The 21,354-nt window shown below is 38.2% G+C and overlaps 1 protein-coding gene across 1 annotated transcript in view; it reads left to right on the forward strand.

Annotated features, from left to right (window-relative positions):
- Positions 1-10,550: 10,550 nt before the first annotated feature.
- pde4a (phosphodiesterase 4A, cAMP-specific) overlaps positions 10,551-21,354 on the forward strand; it is a 56,637-nt gene continuing 45,833 nt past the window's right edge. The window contains exon 1 of the mRNA XM_051888436.1: positions 10,551-11,763. Within this exon, the coding sequence (XP_051744396.1) occupies positions 11,468-11,763 (296 nt within the window). The 5' untranslated portion in view covers positions 10,551-11,467. The remainder of the gene's footprint in view (positions 11,764-21,354) is intronic.

Raw genomic sequence — 21,354 nt, forward strand, 5'->3', positions numbered from 1 at the left:
TGTCCATTTATCTTATTCCTTTTTTCATTCCCCCTAGCCATCACCTCTTTCATATTCAAGAAGACTCAACCGCTGAATCCAACTTCTGCATGTTTCTGGGTGAGTGTCATCATCTGACCTAAGTTTTATTAAGTCAGCAGAAAAGACTCGCTCTCCTCACACCCTTCTGGAGCCTCACCACTGGGCTTCTCAGGGATGACTGCTTAGAGTCCGACTCTTCAGCATCTAGAAGTGTCCAATCACATCTATTCGTTTGTCACATCTCACACTCATTCGGATGTTTATTGTTCACTGCACCTCTCTGACATTTCAAACTAGATGCTTACTGTACCCTCAAGCTTAATCGTGATTGGACTGAACTCCTCTTTCTCCCGGCCAAGACTTCTCTCACCAAATCTCTGCGTTGAAGGTCAAACCACTGTGGCCTCCAGCTTTGTCAAAGCACTCGGTGTCAAGCAGTCACAGGCTCAGATGGACTCACAGACATTTGTTTGCAGATTTGGTAGAGTGCAAGCATTTGTTACTTTTCCCAAAGTTGGTATGCATTTTCAATAATTTATTCTGTCTGCTGTCTTTACAACCTTGTGGAGATTTAAAACACATTGCCCAAATCTATGTTCCTAATATATTAAAATGAAATATATATTAAAAATGTAGGACTACAGTGGTTACAATAGTAACACTTTATTTTAGGGTCCAATTCTCACTATTAACTAGTTGATTATTAGCATGTATATTACTAGGATATTGGCTGTTTATTAAAGCACATATTAATGCCTTATTCTGCATGACCATATTCTACATCCCTTATTCCTATATACTATTATCCTCATTCCCCCATATACTATTAATAAGCAGTTTATTGAGGCAAAAGTCATAGTTAATAATTAGTTAATAGTGAGAATTGGACCCAGTTTAGGATCTCTTTGGCTAGGATTCTGTTAATGAAATTTGTCTCTCATTAATTAAAGGGATAGTTCACCCAAAAATGAAAATTATGTCACCATTTACTCACCCTCAAGTAGTTCCAAACCTGTGTGAGTTTCTTTGTTCTGCTGAACACAAAGGAAGATACTTGTAAGAATGTCAGTAACTGAACAGATCTCGCCCCCCATTGACTACCATAGTATTTATTTTTCCTACTATGGTAGTAAATGGGGGGAAAGAAACTCATACATGTTTGGAACAACTTGAGGGTGAGTAAATGATGACTTTGATTTTCATTTTTGGGTGAACTATCCCTTTAACTAAATTGTCAAAATGCATATTTACTTGGAATAATTGATTTAGTATTTTAGATTTACAGGTTTTTTCTTGATTTCTAACACACTATAACTGATTCAGTTGGCACAATTTCCCAAGCCATTGATTCAGCTCTCAAAGCAAAGACATTATCAAAACGTTTAACTCATTTCATCTGTTTTCACACAAATTCCAATTTTGTCAATTATTTCTGCAAAACTCTACACAAAAATGCCCTAATTTTACACAGGTTTAACAATGTTATTATTCATAAAACAAACACATAATATAATTAATTCAATCATCCCAATGTAAACTAAAATATCACACATTTATCCATGAGTAAACATAGCAAAACTAATGACACACCAATCCAAATCTCAGGATGATATAAATAGGAGTACAGGTGATTAAGTGTATTAAAAAATGCATCCTAACACTGGAGAGAGCTAAGAGGGTCATCTACAGGGTTTTCAAGGTTAGGTGACATCCTTCTCCTTTGTGGACCTCAATATGACAATAACGTGGTCCTGTTGCTTTATACTCCACAACATAATGAAAATAAAGCCCTTCCTCAACCAATAGTCCTGTGCTTTAGCATTTGCCCTTGAGCACATCATTGCTGCAGCACAACTTGTTTTTTAACCTTCTCTTGTTACACCTCTTCTCAGATCTCTACACTGTCACTGTAATATCTGCTTAAATTCAATTCAAGTCATGCCAGTGAAGGGCTTGCGACTGTATGCGTTCTTGTGGTGGCGTCAGCCAGTCGTTTAAATTCTAGTGTCCCTGATAGACAATTGACAAAAAGCAGAACCTACTGGATTACAGAAAGTGTTTTCTGTGCTAATTTACCATGTCTAAGCATTCAGAAATAAAAATGAAATACACTTTTTGTCCTGAAATATTTTTGTCCCCAACCAAATCTAATAGAAATATACATCCAGAAAGAAAAGGGAAATGTATATTTGATTATACGTCATTATTATTGCACGCACATGGCAAGTGTGTCTGAATTATAGTGTTGTTTTTCACTAATTCATGAGGCGAACGAATGTAGAGTTAATAATTTAATGCTACACATGTTGATATGGCGTGTTATACTAGAACAGAATTGTGGGCTTTGCGGAGTTCCTCCACTGACGTGAGTGAAAACCCCATGGAGTAATAAAGTCGGATTTGGCTGCCGAAAAAAGGCCGTCCCTGTTGGACCTGGCTGCCGGAAAAAGTCACTCTGCACCCACTCTGTCAGCGCCAAAGGTTAAGATTTGAAGATTAGGATTACTCATCAATAAACACAAACAATCTGTGATGTATATCTCCATAGAGTACAGAAATGTCAATACAGGCCTCATACTGCTGTACCGGGAGACATTAAATTGACTTTTTGGAGAAGGAGTTACTCATAGGGTGGCTTGACATTATCATTTAGTAATAAGAAAATGAAAATGTCAACATTTTCCACTCCCTTTTGTCGGGGTTAATGTCAAGGTTCCCTTCTCAAATTCTATTTAGGTTTGGAATGTTTGGCACAATGACTTAGCGTCGGAGGTGATGGGAAGATATTTCCATCTTCATTGCACACTGCTTTGAGCCACATTTACCATCCTCTCTCTTTTCAAAAGGCCTATTTGTATGTTCAGCATTCTTTGTTTCTGTGCCCTTCAACCCCTAAGACCACTGCAGAAGGATAAGAGCCTCTTCCATAGACTCAGCTTGTCCCAGTAATTAGGTTAAAAGGCTGCTGTGATTGGCTGACCAGTGCTAAGCCTATGTGCCCCTGCCCACTTGGCACTAAGCTGAAGATTGGGGGATGCCAAGCCCTACTAAATGAGCAGAACAAGTACACTCAAGAAACCAAATTTGAGTTAATCAGCTAACAAGTTAACCAGTGTTTGGTGTATTGCATTAATAAGTAATTAATTACTTTTCCCTTAAAAAAGTAAATTAAGGGATTACTCTTAAAGGGTTAGTCTACCCAAAAATGAAAATTCTGTCATTAATTACTCACCCTCATGTCGTTCCACACCCGTAAGACCTTCGTTCATCTTCACAAATTAAGATATTTTTGATAAAATCCAATGGCTCAGTGAGCCCTCCATTGCCAGCAAGATTATTTCCTTTTCTTTTTCAGTGCCCAGAAAGCTACTAAAAACATATTTGAAATAGTTCATTTGAGTACAATGGTTCAACCTTAATGTTATGAAGTGACAAGAATACTTTTTGTGTGCCAAAAAAAAAAAAAAAAAATAGCGACTACATTCAACAATATCTAGTGATGGACGATTTCAAAACACTGCTTCACGAAGCTTCGAATCTTTATGAATCTTTTGTTTCGAATCAGTTGTTCAGAGCGCCAAAATCACATGATTTCAGCAAACGAGGCTTCGTTACGTCATAAGTGTTTTGAAATTTCAATAGTTCACATGAGTTTGATACGCGCTCCGAACCACTGATTCAAAAGCGAAGCTTCGAAGCTTCATGAAGCAGTGTTTTGAAATCGCCCATCACTAGATATTGTTGAATAAAGTCGTTATTTTGGGTTTTTTTGGCGCACAAAAAGTATTCTCGTCACTTCATAACATTAAGGTTGAACCACTGTAGTCACATGAACTGTTTTAAATATGTCTTTAGTAGCTTTCTGGGCATTGAAAGTGTAAATGAACTTGCTGTCAATGGAGGCCTCACTGAGCCATCGGATTTCATCAAAAATATCTTAATTTGTGTTCTGAAGATCTTACAGGTGTGGAACGACATGAGGGTGAGTAATAAATGACAGAATTTAATTTTTTGGGTGAACTAACCTTTTAATCTTGTATAGAAACAGAAAATAACACTTAATTTTAACTTTCATCCTTATACAGTCTGATGCAAAACATGTTGCTGTGAAATGGAAATCTGCTGCAACTCATTCAGATAAGTTCAGCTTAATAAAATAAGTTATTGAGTTCACATAAGTTCACTTTTTCTTTCTAGTAATTACAATGAACTTTCAGTAATATTTGAGTGAAAGGAACTCATTTCACGTAGTTAATTTCACTGTTGGGTTTTACAGTCTATCTATAATGGTGGATCTAATGCAAACGATGACTTGCTGTTATGGAACATGGGCAGATCAATAAGAAAAATGGACTGCTGAGTGTTTTAATAAACTCAGTCTAACTCAATGACTTCCCCTGCTCTTTGCATGCCGCTGCAGATGTTAATAGAGAACGGCATTACAACGATCCCTGTTATTATGTTCTGACGTACATGCACTCATGCTCTGATTTCCATTTTCTATAAAGGTCTGTAATTCTTTCTGGACGGAGAAGCTCTGCTAGTTGTCTACCTTCGAGCGCTCTAAAGGGAAGCATAGCGGCGGAGTGGACGATATGTCAGACGCATTTAGAATTCTGCCTTTCATTTTTCCACCCACACAGTCCCCCTGCACTGTTGGTGTTGACTCTGCTGTAGAAACCTGTGATTTCCCAAAATGCTGAACAGAAGAAAGGCGAGGATAATAAAACATGCAGGAGGTGATTGCATAGCATTAACTCTCACTGCGCCAGAATATTCTGGAACATCTCTGTTCTCGGGGGGTAAGCAGTGTCTGGTTCATATGAATCATCGTCTAGTGAGGTTTGGCATGTCATTGGCTTCCTCCAACAGCTGAATGGAAAATCACATCTAATGGTAATGGTAATGCTGCTGATATTGCTGGCGTCTGATAGGTAATGAGAGTGGATGGTAATGGTGCGCGGTGAACTACAAGCGTGAGGGCACCCTGACCGGCCATGGGCTCTAAATGACACTCAACCCCATCTTGACACTCCTCAGCCTCTGCTTTCACAAGTTCTGCAACTCACTTAAAGTGCAATTAGGCGGTTGGAGAGTACTTAGTTTATTCTTCCAGAAAGCCACATTGATCTCATCTGTTCACCTTTTCCAGAAACTCATCATTAATGTCATTAATGAATTATCTGCTGCTGAGTGCTTAGATAGTTTTTTTTTTTTTTTTTTGTCAGTGTTATTTTTACAGTTTTTGTTGTTCTAGTCATAGTTTTTGTCTTTTAGCAAATATATCTTTTACATTTAGTCAATATTCAGTTAGGGACTGGATTGTAACTGCATTGTTTTAACATACAAAACTGTTCAAAAGTTTGGGGTCAGTAAGATTTTTGTTTTTCAAAAAAAAAAAATGATACTTTTATTCAGCAAGGATGCATTAAATTGATGAAAAGAAAATGTAATGTTACAAAAGATTTCTATTTCAAATAAATGCTGTTCTTTTGAATTTTCTATTCATCAAAAAAATCCTAAAAAAAAAAAAAGGTATCACGGTTTCCACACAAATATTAAGCATAATGAAAGATTTCAACATTGATAATAATAAGAAATGAGTAATAAACCAGCATATTTGAGTAATAAACCAGCAAATTAGAATGATTTCTGAATGATCATGTGCATTGTTGGGGGTAACGCATTACAAGTAACACGAGTTACGTAATCAGATTACTTTTGTAACTAGTAAAGTAAAGCTATACTTTTAAATTTACAATACAATATCTGAGTAACCTTTTCAATTAAGTAATGCAAGTTACTTCGTTTTCCCATTTATTGACTGACAGCTCTCCTGTCTCCATGTTGACAGAAATCGTGAGTAAGTGCAGAGGTGTTGTGTGCGCTGTGTGAACATGATGCTTATTGTAGTTCTAGAGTAGACTAAATGTGAACACAAAAACAGATTCAGTATTCCTTAAAACGAATAAAAACTGTGAAATGCAAACTCAGAATATCATGCAAACCTGCAATAATTTAATCATTTTATTAACCAATATCTTTGCTGCTGCCCTTCAATGATCTAATTCAGCCATAATAATAAGCAAAATGACTTTAGATAAACATCACATTTGTGTTTCATTTTTTTGTTTTTATTGCTGAAGAGTGTTGAACTGCGGCTCGTGACGACACATTGATGTCCTAAGACACGAAACGATCGGTTTGTGCGAGAAACCGAATAGAGGTAAAAAAAAAAATTATATAAATACTGTTCGGTTTCTCGCACAAACCGATCGTTTCGTGTCTTAGGACATCAATGTGTCGTCATGAGCCACAGGGTTTAATTTGGATTTGTCTGTACATGTTTTTTTTTGACTCTTATAGATGGAGTTCCCATTGACATGCATTATACGACTGACAGACCTCAACGGTTGAAGTTAAAAGTCATCATTTGTGTTCTACTGAAGCAACAAAGTCACCTACATCTTGGATGCCCTGGGGGTAAGCAGATAAACATCAAATTTTCATTTTTGTGTGAACTATCCCTTTAATAGTTAGTAAGGTAGTTGTTAAGTTTAGGTATTGGGTAGGATTAAGAATGTAGAATAAGATCATGCAGAATAAGGCATTAATATATGCTTAATAAGTACTAATAAATAGCCAATATTCTAGTAATATGCATGCTAATAAGCAACTAGTTATAGTAATATGCATGCTAATAAGCATAGTTAAAAGACCCTAAAATAAAGTGTTACTGAACTTTTTTATTTTGTTATCAAAAAACAAACAAGCCCAGCCCATATGAGAAAAGTAATGCAAACGTAACGTAATGCATTACTTTCCATAAAAACACAGTTACATTTTTACATTCATTAACGCAATATTGTAACGCATTACTTTTAAAAGTAACTTTCCTCAACACTGATCATGTGACACTGAGGACTACAGTAATAGCTGCTGAAAAATTCAACTTTGCATCCCAGGAATAAATTACATTTTAAAATATATTACAACGGAAAACATTTATTTTAAATTGTAAAAATATTTCATTTTTATGAAATATTTTTTACTGTATTTTTAATTGAATAATTGCAGCCTTGATGCAGCATAAGAGACCTTTTCCAAAAACATATAAAAAATCTTCCCAACCCCAAACTTTTGAACAGTAGTGTATCTTCTCAAAAAGTTTCAGTGTATTGATAACATCTTGCGGTAATTAATTTCTTGTGATAATTTCCTCAACAGTATCCTTTAATTAGAATGATTTAATTATCATCAAGATGCACATTATTTATTGTTTTCAAAACGTGGACCCTTGACCGTGTTCATCACTAATTTTGTTGACGAGATTAACACTGTTCTCTCTCCACATTTCCCCTCACACCATGCTCACACAGTCGATCTATTAGCATTTAAGGAAGTGGACAGAACCAGGTAATAGACAAGTAAACAAGGTGAACAAATTGCTCCCTCCTTGGGCAGAGCTGTAGAAGAGCTGAAAATAGGCATGCCTCATTCTGGACTAATATTCGGCTTCTTCAGTAGCCAAGCGACAAAACATACCACATATCTGTAGGAGGCAGACACACATCATTCAAGCCAAAGTGCATTCCATATTTTCTGTTCTATACAGGTGCTGGATGCATGACCGCACTTACAGAACTGCACTTACATTGCATTCATTAGTCCATTCCCCGGAGGATCAAATTAATATTTTACTGACCTTCTCCCAAAAGAAACAAGGCTCCTATACCCTCATGTTAAGACTACAGTTTGGGACATTGGCCAGACGAAAAGCTTCTCTTGGCATTACATTGAGAAATCGCCTTTCATGTTTTAGCGCTCGTCTATACATGTGTGCTTCTGAGTGGGCTGAAAAGTAGCATACGCTCATAAAGTGAAAAGTGAAAATAGGAGCAGACAAACTGCTCGCTGAAGATGCTCCGTACCAGATGCACTCTGCACACTGGCCTTATTATTTTGACTAAGATACATTACTGCCCCTGTATCAGAATGTAAGCCGTGATATTTCAGTCTAAGTTATGAGGTGAAAGGGGAAAGATGAGTAATTGAGTTGTGAATTTGTCTATTCTGATCCAGAATAAGCAGCATAAATTGAAAGTGCTTGACATTTCCATTAAGGTGCACATTGGGAATGTAAATGCCTGGAGCCCTTTGTTTAAGCTGTCCGGAGTAATTCAGTTTTCTGCAGTATTTGTCATCAGAGTTGAAGTCAGTGTGATGAAAACTAATATTCAGTCCATATAAAAGTCCAATAGAAACCCTCGCACACCCACTTGCATATTTCACCGTCTGTCTATTGGATACGCTAATGTATACATAATACTGTGCTTCGTGTACCCAGCGGTGCGGAAATGTGTGACCTTTAAAGAAGACCAACTGAAAGAAACCTCCATTATCACAGCAGTGAGTTAATGTAAACAGGATCAATGCAGACAAAAGCAAAAACCTTTCGTCACAGCGATACATAAGTGAGTGCAATCTAATTATGAGTGAAGTATCAATATCGCCGCAGTCAAGCCTACAGCGGAAATGAGAGACAGATGAGACAGGCGCATGAGATATCTAGAAGAGCAACATATATTTGAGGCCATTTGAGTATTGTGCGAATACAGTCAAAGGTTGCTCAATAACTAGAGATAACTAGAGATTCACTCAACCCAACACTGTAAAAATATGTTATATCTACTCCATAAAAGTTTGGCAACAGATTACAAGCAATATTATTAATTACATTCAACAAAAAGAATTGAAAAATAATCAAATTAATTCCTTAAATTTCAACCATTTAAAACGAGTAAAATTTAAACAAAAATGGAGAACGTTGAAGATTAATTAAGAACTCTTTATTTTTTAATTGTATAGCATTGAAGACACCTGATGATAACAAGCAGAATCACTGAAGGAAAGAGAAACACAAGAATTAACAGAGATTTAGATGTTGATGTTGATTGAATTGAAAATGTTTCAATGTTTCACCATTATGGTGATCAGTGTTTCATTTAGTTGGGCAGTTTGACTCTTTGCTTTTTATGTCAGTTTGTGGTTTTTGTAATGGTGTTTGCTAATTTTACATATTGACTTTTAAGGAATTAATTTGATTTATTCTAACTCAATTCTTATATGTTAAATTTAATTAATAATATCGCGTGTAATCTGTTGCTACAATTTTATTAAGTAGGTAGAGCGTATTACTTTTTACAGTGAACCCTGTTCCTGAAGGACTCACATGTACATGTTTTAGATGTTTCCCTAATCAAATAAACCTGATTCAACTCATTCGTTTGTAAGTAAACTACTACCAAGACCTGAAAACGCTGTGTCAGATAAGGGACTCTACTGTAGGGTGGCCTCCAGGATTTGGGATGGGAATCACTGGATTAACTAAACATTAACTAGAGTGTCTGTCTTTAGGAAAATGTGACTTTGATTTGAAACCCAAAGGGTGGGCATGAAAGCGAAGGTTAAATATCTAATCACGAAAAATTGCCCTGCAACAAGAGGATTAAAGAGGATGCAACATGTTGTTCAATCCTGTTATTATAATTCGCAGTAAAAAAAAAAAAAAAAAAAAACCCTCCTTCCTTCTAAATATTGCTATACCATTAGCCTGATGGATTAACAAATTGAAAATATGAATTCAGTCATTTAATTGTGCTAATGTGGAAGCTAGCCATTTGTGGTTTTTAAGTGTTCAAGGTTCGGCTGATTAGCATGGCCATTTAAAAGTAGCCATGTATTCCCTGATTAAATAATTTGTAATATTTTCAAAATATTTCAATTAAGATTTCATTTTTCATTTTATTATACAGGAGTAGTTGTTTTGCTAGTAATTTTGGAGGGCCCTTAACAACGTTACTCCTTGTCTCTTGCTGTAATTATATGGCATTTAGGATCAGATGGTTGGCTCAAAATAACCTGGCAGCAGAATCGAGCGCCCATGAGAAAAAAAGATGGTATATTTGAAATCGTGTACATCTGGGGATTCTGCACCAGTCGAGCAACTGTCATTGAGATGAATGGGAATGCTGATAGATAGATTTCTATAGGTCATCCTTAGTGGATTTAGCAGACATTCTTTGAGAACAATGTGCTGTGCTGGTTTCAACCCATGTTGATTATAGTGAAAGCATCAAGAGAAATATTGCCATAAATAACTGATAAAAATGCTCATATAAATGGTTATCACTTTGCATAAAACTTCAGTTATTGTACCAAATCCTACTCTTTTCAATACTGTTTTAATCATGAGCCCAACCACATTATATATTTATTTCACTTAAAATGGATGAACATAATTATGGTGATTTGTCCTCTCCAAATGCACCGCACATTGCTGGTAAAATCGATATGTTTACTTAATGGAATTACATGCAAAATCAATTCATAGGGGAAAACTAGTGACAACTGGAGCTGTTTGGGTCCATCTCACCTAATTGAACGAGAATACTGCATCGAGGCGCGGGCTCTTAAATGAAGAGAGAAAGAGAGAGACAGACAGAGAGAGAGAGAGAGAGAGAGAGAGAGAGAGAGAGAGAGAGATGGTGGAGAGTGTGAAGCGGTAGAGTGTTTCACAAATGCCATAATTTAACATCTGTCGACAACTGATTGATACGAGCGAGATAAGACGGCAAAACTAACTAAAGTACGGCACGAAGAACGGTGAACTTTGATTTACAATCATGATTTCGCAGAATTGAACGAATGCTTCAAGAAAGAAGAAAGCGGGGACGCGAAAAAGCCGCGTGCATGGATCTCACATACATCCATCATCCCACGCGCGCTGTTCTCCAGGCAAAATTCAACATGATTCGCGTAATGAAACTGTTCGCAGCGAGGTTTTAATGGAGGTGGAAGGTGAATCTCCCGACAGCGAGCTTGAGTTTTAGTCGCCGTTAGTTCCAGATGTACAACATTGCTCCTCATCGCAGAGTTCTCATGGCTCCAGTTGGAGACGCCAGAGCTTGGAGAGACATGTGCCGTCTTTAACAGCAATAATCGCGGCAGGAAACCAGTCTGGAGGGTTGATAAAAGCAATAAATCCGCACTGAACATAAGTGACCCGTCGCGCTATGAGAAACTTCAGGGAAAGAGCTTCACCCGCGACCGCGCGGATGCTACGACGCCTCGTGATGTTTAAAGTGGAGCCTTTCTGATATACAGGAACTTTTTGGATTTATCATCGACATAATCGCGGAGATGACAAGAAGACAGGACGACATTGCGCCATCACCTGTTATCTGAACACTGTGATTAGTTCTCACAAAAGCACTGAATCTTTATTGCCTTTGGACCTGCTTTCAATACATTCCGGTGTTAGACATGGAGACTAGTCAGTTACGGACAGTAGACTGGTTGATTTCTTAATGTGCAAGAATACATAGCCATATCGTTTTTATTCCTCTTAACACATTGCGTTCGGTACACCTATTAATTTTGCACTATGATGGAACCGCCACCTTGCTCTAAAAAGAGCCTGTCTCTTTCGCTGCCGGTTCCCCGGGAGGGACAGGCGACCCTCAAGCCTCCCCAGCATCTGTGGAGACAGCCACGGACCCCCATCAAAATCAAACATCGCGGTTACTCTGACACCGACCGACATCACCACCGACAGATAGAGCGCTCGAATGCCATGGACACGAGTGACCGGCCGGGGCTCAAGAAGTCCCGCATGTCCTGGCCATCGTCGTTCCACGGAACCACCAGCGCGTCCATAAGCAACTGCGCTGGAAGTAAGCGGTAAGAAAGCCGAGTGACTAATTACGTGTGAACAAACGAGCTATTTCTGTGTGATGGACGCCCAACACTGATAATAATGCTGCTGGAAGGGTTAATAGTGATTTGTGTGGAGAGGCGGGACGCGTGGGCATCCTTGATGATGCGCGTTATGCGTAACGGCTCCAGCATCTCTCAGAGAGCGTGAGTTAGAAATGCCTCGAAGATGACCCCCCGAAGTAACCACGAACCAGTTATGAGCAGCTGATGGCATAAGCGTTTACTAATAATGCTAATGAGCTGGATTAAAAGTATGGAAGACACGCATGTAATAGTTTTTTTTTTTTTTTTGGAGAGCCCTATCCCTCATGATGTGTATGCCACAAAGTCTAGTGGGGTTGATTAAGTGTAGCGGTTCAAAAATGACGGATCTGAAAGTATTACAATCATTTAGGATCGTGGCATATGCTCTTTCGCTCCTGGCACGTGCAGACACCATATGCGCACGCTAAAAAATTAGCATGATCTAATCAAGCTCTTCAGTATCAAATCAGTGACATAATCGGTTTTAATAAGACAGTGCATTTTTACAATAATACGTTCTTTGTGTACAGGTTTGTGATACTGTCTTCTTGATTTTATGATAATATATATTTGAATTAAAAACATAATTTTATAATATAATACATTCATTAATTCTATGAAGAACCTTTAACATCAATCAAACCTTTTCCTTTTCAAGGTTCTTAACATTAAGGAAAAATGGTTATTTTAAGAACTGATCCCTGAAAGGTTCTACATAGAAGTGGAAAAGGTTCAAAGGTTCTTTAGATTATTAAAATGTTCTCCACACTGTTCACTGAATGGTGAATCCTTGCGAAACCCTCCTTTTGTAGCCTTTAAATAGTAAATACATATAATATATAGTGTTTGCCAAAAAGCCAAAGCATACACAGAAAGAACAGAAGCACTGTATTCCTGGGATTTTGACTTGCACTACCACAGACAGCACTGACTGTGTAGCGCTGTTATAAATAATCAACTTGAATTAGTTTTATACAGAGAAACACATTTGTCAGCCTGACATTCATGTCGATTTTGTGGGTTTGCACGATTTGGTGTAGCGTACAATACACTGCTTTTACCCTCAAGGATGAGTGTGGGTGTTGCTTGCTGTGCTTGCGCATACAGACTGATGTTAGTGCTGGAAGAGGTGAAATGTGGCGTCCCTTTGAGTGGCGCCTCACCAAATTGAGTGATTATTACAGTAATAATCTGCTTCTGTGAGGGCCATGAGCCCCAGGGGAGGCCGAGAGCCAAAGGCCTGGTTTCCTTCCTGTCAACTTTTGCCTCGGCCACAGACGGCCTGCACGGCAGGCTCCTGGGAGACAGGCCAGCTCAGCCTGACTGTATAGTAAAGGCTGATTTGTATTCCCTTCCCCAGGACATGCTCACAGCCAGTTCAAGAATTAGTGCAGCAGCTCTGCCTTGGACTGTCCTGTTTCTACTGTGGGTGGGCGGTACAGTGTGAGAAATAGAGAGCGAGAGACAGCGAAAGCTGCCCGTGAGTGTGTTTGGCTCTGGTGATGTCACAAGAAGCAGAGTGAGATGTCCATGTCTATCTGGTCACTTTCTCATCTCACTCATCACATTTTGTAACATGATCTTCCAGCAAAGGCATAGGCCTTAAAGGGTTAGTTCACCCAAAAATGAAAATTCTGTCACTAATTACTCACCCTTATGTCGTTCCACACCTGTAAGACCTTCGTTCATCTTCGGAACACAAATTTTTGATAAAATCCGATGGCTCAGTGAGGCCTCCATTGACAGCAAGATAATTAACACTTTCAATGCCCAAAAAGCTACTAAAGACATATTTAAAACAGTTCATGTGACTACAGTGGTTCAACCTTAATGTTATGAAGTGACGAGAATACTTTTTGTGCACCAAAAAAAAAAAAACAAATAACGACTTTATTCAACAATATTTAGTGATGGGCGATTTCAAAACACTGCTTCATGAAGCTTCGAAGCTTTACGAATCTTTTGTTTTGAATCAGTGGTTTGGATCGCGTATCAAACTGCCAAAGTCATGTGATTTCAGTAAACAAGGCTTCGTTACCTCATAAGTGTTTCAAAACGTTTCAAAATTTCAATGGTTCACCAATGGGGGGCGATTCGTAGATTTGTAAAGCTTCGAAGCTTCATGAAGCAGTGTTTTGAAATCGCCCATCACTAGATATTGTTGAATTAAGTGTTTTTGAGGGTTTTTTGGCTCACAAAAAGTATTCTCGTCGCTTCATAACATTAAGGTTGAACCACTGTATTTACATGAACTGTTTTAAAAACGTCTTTAGTAGCTTTCTAGGCATCTGAAAGTGTTAATTATCTTGCTGTCAATAGAGGCCTTACTGAGCCATCAGATTTTATCAAAAATATCTTAATTTGTGTTCTGAAGATGAATGAAGGTCTTACGGGTGTAGAACGGCATGAGGGTGAGTAATTAATGACAGAAATTTCATTTTTGGGTGAACTAACCCTTTAATAGGTCTTCCAGTATGTGTGCAAGAATGTGTTGTCTAAATGAGTGTTTAAATGGATTATGCTTAAAGGGTTAGTTTAACAACTTAAACGGTGTTCTTTTATTGGGTAAAGGTCATAATCAGTGTGAGAAAAACCTGATTTGCCCATTATTCTGATTTTGTTTTGTATGTAAATACAAGCTGACAATTTGTCTGCTTTTTCTTGACCGCATTTCTGTTTACGTATGGATGTCAAATCCGATGAAAATAAAATGATTTTTACTAGCCTTTTCACTTATGGATGGATGAGATAGCACGTATGTAGTATTTGTGCTCGTGTGCGGGTGTGTTGGTGCATGTGTTGCTGCAGGCTTTAGAGAAAGACGCGGATGATAATGAGCAATTTGCATGTATGGTCACATCACAGAGGCACGCGGGTGGGGTGGGGCGGGGGCATATAAGGGGGGGGGGGGGTCGTCATTACAGGTACAAATTATTATTTTCATTCTTTTTAAGGAAATTTCCCTGGGAGTCCTTTAATGGGAACTCTAAGCATGGCGTCTTGCCTCCAATGCACATTTATTGCGCTTAAGTAATATACTGTGTTGTATACCCCCTCCATGTCATCTGTTCCTCTGAGCCTGGGGCTAAACTTAGACCAACCTCATACACAGCTGCATGCCCAATGATACACTAATGCCTCATGTTTTGCCGTGTGATGCTCTTGAAAAAGATGAAGATCATGCCCCTTCATGAAACACTTATATCACCCTTAAAGGAATATTCAGGGTTCAATGCAAGTTAAGCTCATTCGAAAGAAGTTGTAGCATAATTTTGATTAAAAATTAATTTAAACATTATATTAAAGTCATGTTAATCATGTTTTTACATTAAAATCATGTTAACGCTTATATTTGTGGCTTTACTATTGAAACAATGTGTATTGTAACACAGATTGGCTGCAAAAGACCGCTATTTAACTATGATGCCTGCATGTCTCTGAGTGTCACTTCACCAGCATTTCATCATTTAATTAAAAAAAAAAGAAAAAAAGAAAACACTTTCGAGATATCAAGACAACATGTCAAAATAAAAGTCTGGTTTAACTTAAGCATAAGAATTTGTGACAAATACATTACTATTGTACAGTTGTCATGGCTTGGGTCAGTAAGGATCTAACTGCAAGCAATACTTTCATAAATTGAAAGTAACAACACTCAGGAACACTGAGAACTGAAATCTAAACCACATAACACAGATGAAGAACTGAACCAAACAGGATAATATATTTAGACAAGATAAAAGGTACGGGTGGACTCAACAGAGGCAAAGAAACTTAACACAAGGAACCAAAACACAGGACATTACGTGACACACGTGACACAGAAGTACATCTACAACAGTAGATGTACTTCTCAATTTAAACTGTAAACATGTTGTGAAGCACTTTGTTCTTTCCAAAAAATGAAAGGAATTATTCAAACTTAATTACATTTTAAAAGATTAATTAAATTGTTAAAGTTTTATGAATTAATTTGATTGCCACTGTTTTTGATAATAAATTTGTATTAAAGGTGCAATATGTAAGAATTTTGCAGTAAAATATCCAAAAACCAGTGTTATATATTTTGTTCAGTTGAGTACTTACAATATCCCAAATGTATCCAACTATTTGTAAATCGTGAGAAAATTGCAATTTTAACCAAGGCTCCGGGACGTGTGAGGAGTCGCCTGTAAATGGCGTCATACCCGCGTTACCCTCGGTTTCCGGTTTTATTTTGTAGAAACCATGGAAACACCAAAGAAGCTTTAATATATTACATGTTTTAATAGACAAGGGAACAACTGTTTGGTTACATTTATAGACAGAAAACTAATTGTTGTTATATAGCTCAACACGTTTGGTCTTATTTTTTAAATGTAGTTTTTTTTTTTTTGCGAGTACCATGCTTTACCATGCCTCAGAGAAAAACACTATTTTGTCAAGTAGCTAACATAGCATAATCAGATGCAGCTTTATTTTTAGTAACAGTAATACAGAATTTTCTCCATCATACAATACGTTTTAAAATTAATTGCATGCCATTTATCAACACAAGCCATCCAGCATTTAATATGATATTATAAAATCGATCTATCTTACTGCAGTGTGCAACAAGTGTCTCACAGCAGCCGCCGAGCGAACGCACAGAGTAACGTTATAACATAATTTTCAACACTCTCAAATGTATCTAATATGATAAACAGATCTGCGTTACCTTATACTCATGACCGGAGAAGTGGCGCCGGCGACTGTGGCATAATAAAAGTTCTGCTGCTCGTGAGGCGTGTGTTGCGCAATCGCTCCAGCGGCCTCGTTCAGCTCCCACAACACTCGGTCCTGCTCTGCTTCATACTACAGTAACGTTAATAATCGCATCCATGAACATGATTTCTTCCTGAGTCCTATCCCGATTGTTTCCACCGGCCGTTGAGGTGAAGACCACATGTCCCAAGATTCCGCGCTCAAACTTGCCGTCATCAAGCTACGCCTTTGTTTTGAATAGGCCTCTAGCGACCTCTAACGGACAAAAATCTTACATATTGCACCTTTAAATCATAAAACACAGAATCTAGAAAAATTAAAACAGACAACACAGAATTTTTGAAAAAATGAAACGTATTTCATACGACCCTAATTATGCCACAAGTGCTGTTGGCTGAACTTAAATTATATTAAACCTGGAATGTTCCTTTAAATAAACACTGTTGGAGGATATGGTCTGAACCATTTCCAGGTGTTTGTAGAAACAGTCTTATCTTATATGAGTTTCTAGGAGGCGTTGAGTAAAATGAAAAGTAAGCCCATAGAGGCATATCAGCTCTCAGTTCAGTCAGAGGCGATGTGACCAAGCACACCAACTACAGAAGTAATCAGGATCTTCAACTTCTCAGACCCTTTGGGCCAAAAGAAGCTCTCTGTGATGATTTGTTAGCTCTGATGCTGGTATTTTTTTAGACCTATATACACCTGTCCATTACTTTTTTATACACCAGTTTTTAGAGGAAGCATGGTGACTGATTTATTAGAAACTCCATGACTACAAATAGAGTTTCAGACACATTTTGTGCTGATGATTGATCATTCAGCTTTACTCACGTTTTCTTTTCTGTTGGTGGCAGTATTTTTGATTTACTATTCAATGTAATCACATCCTTCTGCTTACTCCCTCCCAGCCGTAGTTTGTAGTACTTTTTTTAGCCTTTTAACCATAACTCCCTCTGAAATATTGAACTGTCACTCGTATTCCCAAATTTACCACCTGCTTTCGGTCATTAAAACTTGATAGGACGCCGTGCAGTACCGTTTCTCAGATGACAAAGGCTATTTGGCAGCTTTTATTTCTTTCACATGAAATGAATTTGTGAAATGTACAGCCTTACCTTGAACATGGCCCCTACCCCAATGCACTCTGGGAAGTTGGCAGTAAGGGCAGGTGCACCAAAAAATTCATCCAAAACATAGACCTCTATATAAACTTAATCAATATTAAATTGTAAATGTGTGTGGAATTGTGTAACATTTTTTTTCGGACTATTTTAAGTCATAAAGTGGGATATATTAAAATTTAGCGAATGTCTTCGGTAGCCATGTATTATATTACCAAGTGGGGCAGCCTGTCTAGGAGCCCTCCCCAGCTCTACAGCACCCCACAATTTTCCAATGTAAATCTGTGGTGATAAATGGAACTGCAGCACATTCTAATTGGGAGCCACTGGGCTAGATTTCAGACTGCCCCGCTCATTTTCACGTTACCTTACGCCGCTAAACCTCGCTCCAGTCCAAGATGATATCAATCCACTTTAGCTATGTGTATATTATTCTGCATCAGATCAATAACTAGTTGGCATGTCCGTTCATCCTACACAAAAACAACAACATGTTTTCGAGAAAGTAACCTATAGGCTACTTTCTTGAAAATGACAAATATTACCCAGAATGCATCGTTTCAATGGAAAACGGTATTTTACTGTGTAAATTTGTTTTGTTTTTTATAGCTATCTTTAGAGCAGTGGTCACCAACCTTTTTAAGCCCAAGATCGCTGACCTCAACCTTTATGAAAGACAAGATCTACTATGGTCTGACTTTATCTTTGTGAAATTATATACTACATACAAAAAAAGCATGAAACAAAAACAGCAGACAGGCTGAATGAGATGCAGATTCACTTTCTGACAGCAGGTGGCGCTTATGGAAGAGCAGTGATACAGCGTTTCCTTGGTTACCGCTGTAAACAAAGCAGCACTGTGCTTATAAATTGCTACTTTATTCGGAGGTAAGAGGAAAATAAAATGCCATTGCCATCGAAACTTTTCTGAAGACAGTAAGTTCCCTTCAGAGATACATTCATATAACCCTTCACCCCCAATTCAATATTTATATTTTCTTCCTATATTTCGAGCATTGTGAACAGTGAACTGCTCTGCCTGCTACAGAATTTTCTCCTCTTTGCGTCCGTCTTCAGCATCTTTGGCCTCTTGTTAATGGCCGTTTACAGACTCAAGCATGATGTGGGCTATTTACCTTTATCACTGTCCCAGTAGCTCCCGAAAATAACATAAAAATAGATACAAAAATACAGTACAAAGACTGGACAAATGTAATGTCTTTTTGTACTCATGTTTCTTGTTATTTTCGAGAGCTACTGGGACAATGATAAAGATCTACCAGTTGATCGATGGGTTGGTGACCACTGTTTTAGAGTTTATGTGGAGTAGCATATCAGATTAATTAAAGTATAAATAAATGCTCATGTGAATAGCCTTTATATAGTTCTGTCATGACAATTCTCGGGATATTTGTATGATAATTGAGATTGGCATGGTAATGTATATGACAATGTTAATGTATTTCGTCTTGGCGGAATAGATCTGCTACGCTGCTGTTGCTGCAGCAGAGTAAGTACAGAGTCTTGCTACTGCCAATACATTCACAGACATTGCTGTGAGCATGTAAGACATGCTGCTGCACATGTAACATACATGAATTAACCTCTGTAGCAGATCTATACAGGTGGAGCTGGGGAAGGAGGAGGGTTCTGAAAGCGCAACAATGCCAAATATTTGAATGTTTGAGCAGAAAGCTCATTGGCCACTGATGCAACAGCAGCCAATCAGCTGTGCTGTGTAGATAATGATGTGATCGCTAATGAGTTAAAGACCCATCAGCCTGCATCGTCAGAGTTTCAAGCCAGAACTAGGTAATTCTGTTGTGTTTGTTTCATGTTTGAGAATAGACATGACTTTCTTTTCCTCACTGGAATTCCTTCACAACTTGTAATATTTTAAAACAACATTTGTAGGCAATAAATTTTACATTAAGGCAATTCTAAGATAGCGTTCATGTGTCATGTGTATCAATATTCAGCCTGTCAATCAACATTAGAGCACCACCCCAGGCTGAATAACGCAACGTCTGCCAAAAGTGTTCTGCGTGTGTTAAGCGATTACAAATATAAATCTTACAAAATATTTATCATAAACTGACGCCAAGACCCAGAATCTGCCCTACCTAAATTTACGGTCAGGAGGAGCTGCTACTGGAAGTTACCACTGAGGAAAGAATGACCGACACTGAACAGAAGAAGAGCTCATCCTGCAGTTCTGTTGCTATGGATACGTTTTGTGCTTGTGTAAAATAGATACATTTTGCCCAAAAAGGCAAAAGGAAGTTTCATTCCCAGATGCACAGTGTCATTTTAATATGCTATAAGGCAAATATGTTGCTAAATGTGTAGTAGATTTATACTTTCAATAAGCTGCCATCTCTCAGAACCCACTGTGATGTTACTGATTTCCCGTAAGTCAAATTTTTCCTGGTTGTTGTTTATTAGTGTTTATTATTTTTGGTCACTGGCTGGTTTTTAATTATTTCCTCTCATCTTCCGTTGCCTCTCGTATGCATTGTTGCACCTAGCATCGAATCTATAGACAAACTACAGTGTTGTTTATTTGACAGTCTGTTGGAGAGCTGCCAAGCTTGTTAAGTGTTTAATTAGATACACCTGCAATTAATTACCTCAACAATTGCATTGGTGTTTCAGATATAACACATTGTATAAATATACTTTGTACCCCATGCAAACCAGTCCACATTGCCGTTATTATTGTTCATCTCAAGGCATGTGCTTTTTTTCCGTCTTTGTCGCAAATCCGTTGTTGAAAATTCAGGCTTTCCTCCTATCTGTTGCTTACTTAGGCTCCACATTTATTTGTCTTTGCTCCTCTCTCGATTCTCTGAATTTCCATACTTCAAAGCACTCAGCATCCTGTGTTTGAGTGTTTTTTTCTGTCTCTTTCAAATGTCATCTTTGTTGCCCCGATGATCCCTGGCTGATTTATTGAAACCCACCGACACTTGAGTCTCTGTTATTGTCTGGTGTCTTTGGCCCCTCCTTCCTCTTTTGACGGATGAGTGTCTCTCGCTCATATCTCTGGCTCTGAGCATATGTGTGTGTTCACCAGCCTGCGTTTCCTCTTTTCAATGTCCTCCCTCCACATCACACCACATCAGTCCGTATGATTCTTTGTGCGTGGTAATTACTGACTTTGAACTCAGCCGTTTGCTCACTGCTTTTCTCTCTCTTCTCCTTATCATCTTATTTGTCTGATTTTCGTTCTGTATCCCTTGCTTTCTCTTTTCTCCAGTCGCCTTTTGTGCTCCCTATTGTACTTCTCTCTTCTCAGGGCCTTGTATGCCACTTACTTTGTCTCTCAGGCACTTTGCTCATGCTCACCGCTGAGTTAATCACACTGCTGGCCTATCTTTAAATCTATCATTTCTTCCCATTCCCGTGCATGTCCGCAGAGATCATCAGAGCACCGGCAAACTCATCTAATTCTCCCTCTCTCTCTCCCATTTCCCCAGTGGCTGAAAGAACTGCCCGCCATTAGACTTTCTGCCGTCACTTATTACTTCTCCCATTCCCTGTGGGTACAGCCCTGTAAATGATACTGCTGCCTTTCACAAAGCCCTTGCATTCTCTGTGCCATCCATCATTTCCCTACAACACTTTACAGTAGAGCACCAGCCTTTTAGTTCACACACAGACA

The sequence above is a fragment of the Ctenopharyngodon idella genome, chromosome 3 (assembly GCF_019924925.1).
Source record: "Ctenopharyngodon idella isolate HZGC_01 chromosome 3, HZGC01, whole genome shotgun sequence".
NCBI lineage: Eukaryota > Metazoa > Chordata > Actinopteri > Cypriniformes > Xenocyprididae > Ctenopharyngodon > Ctenopharyngodon idella.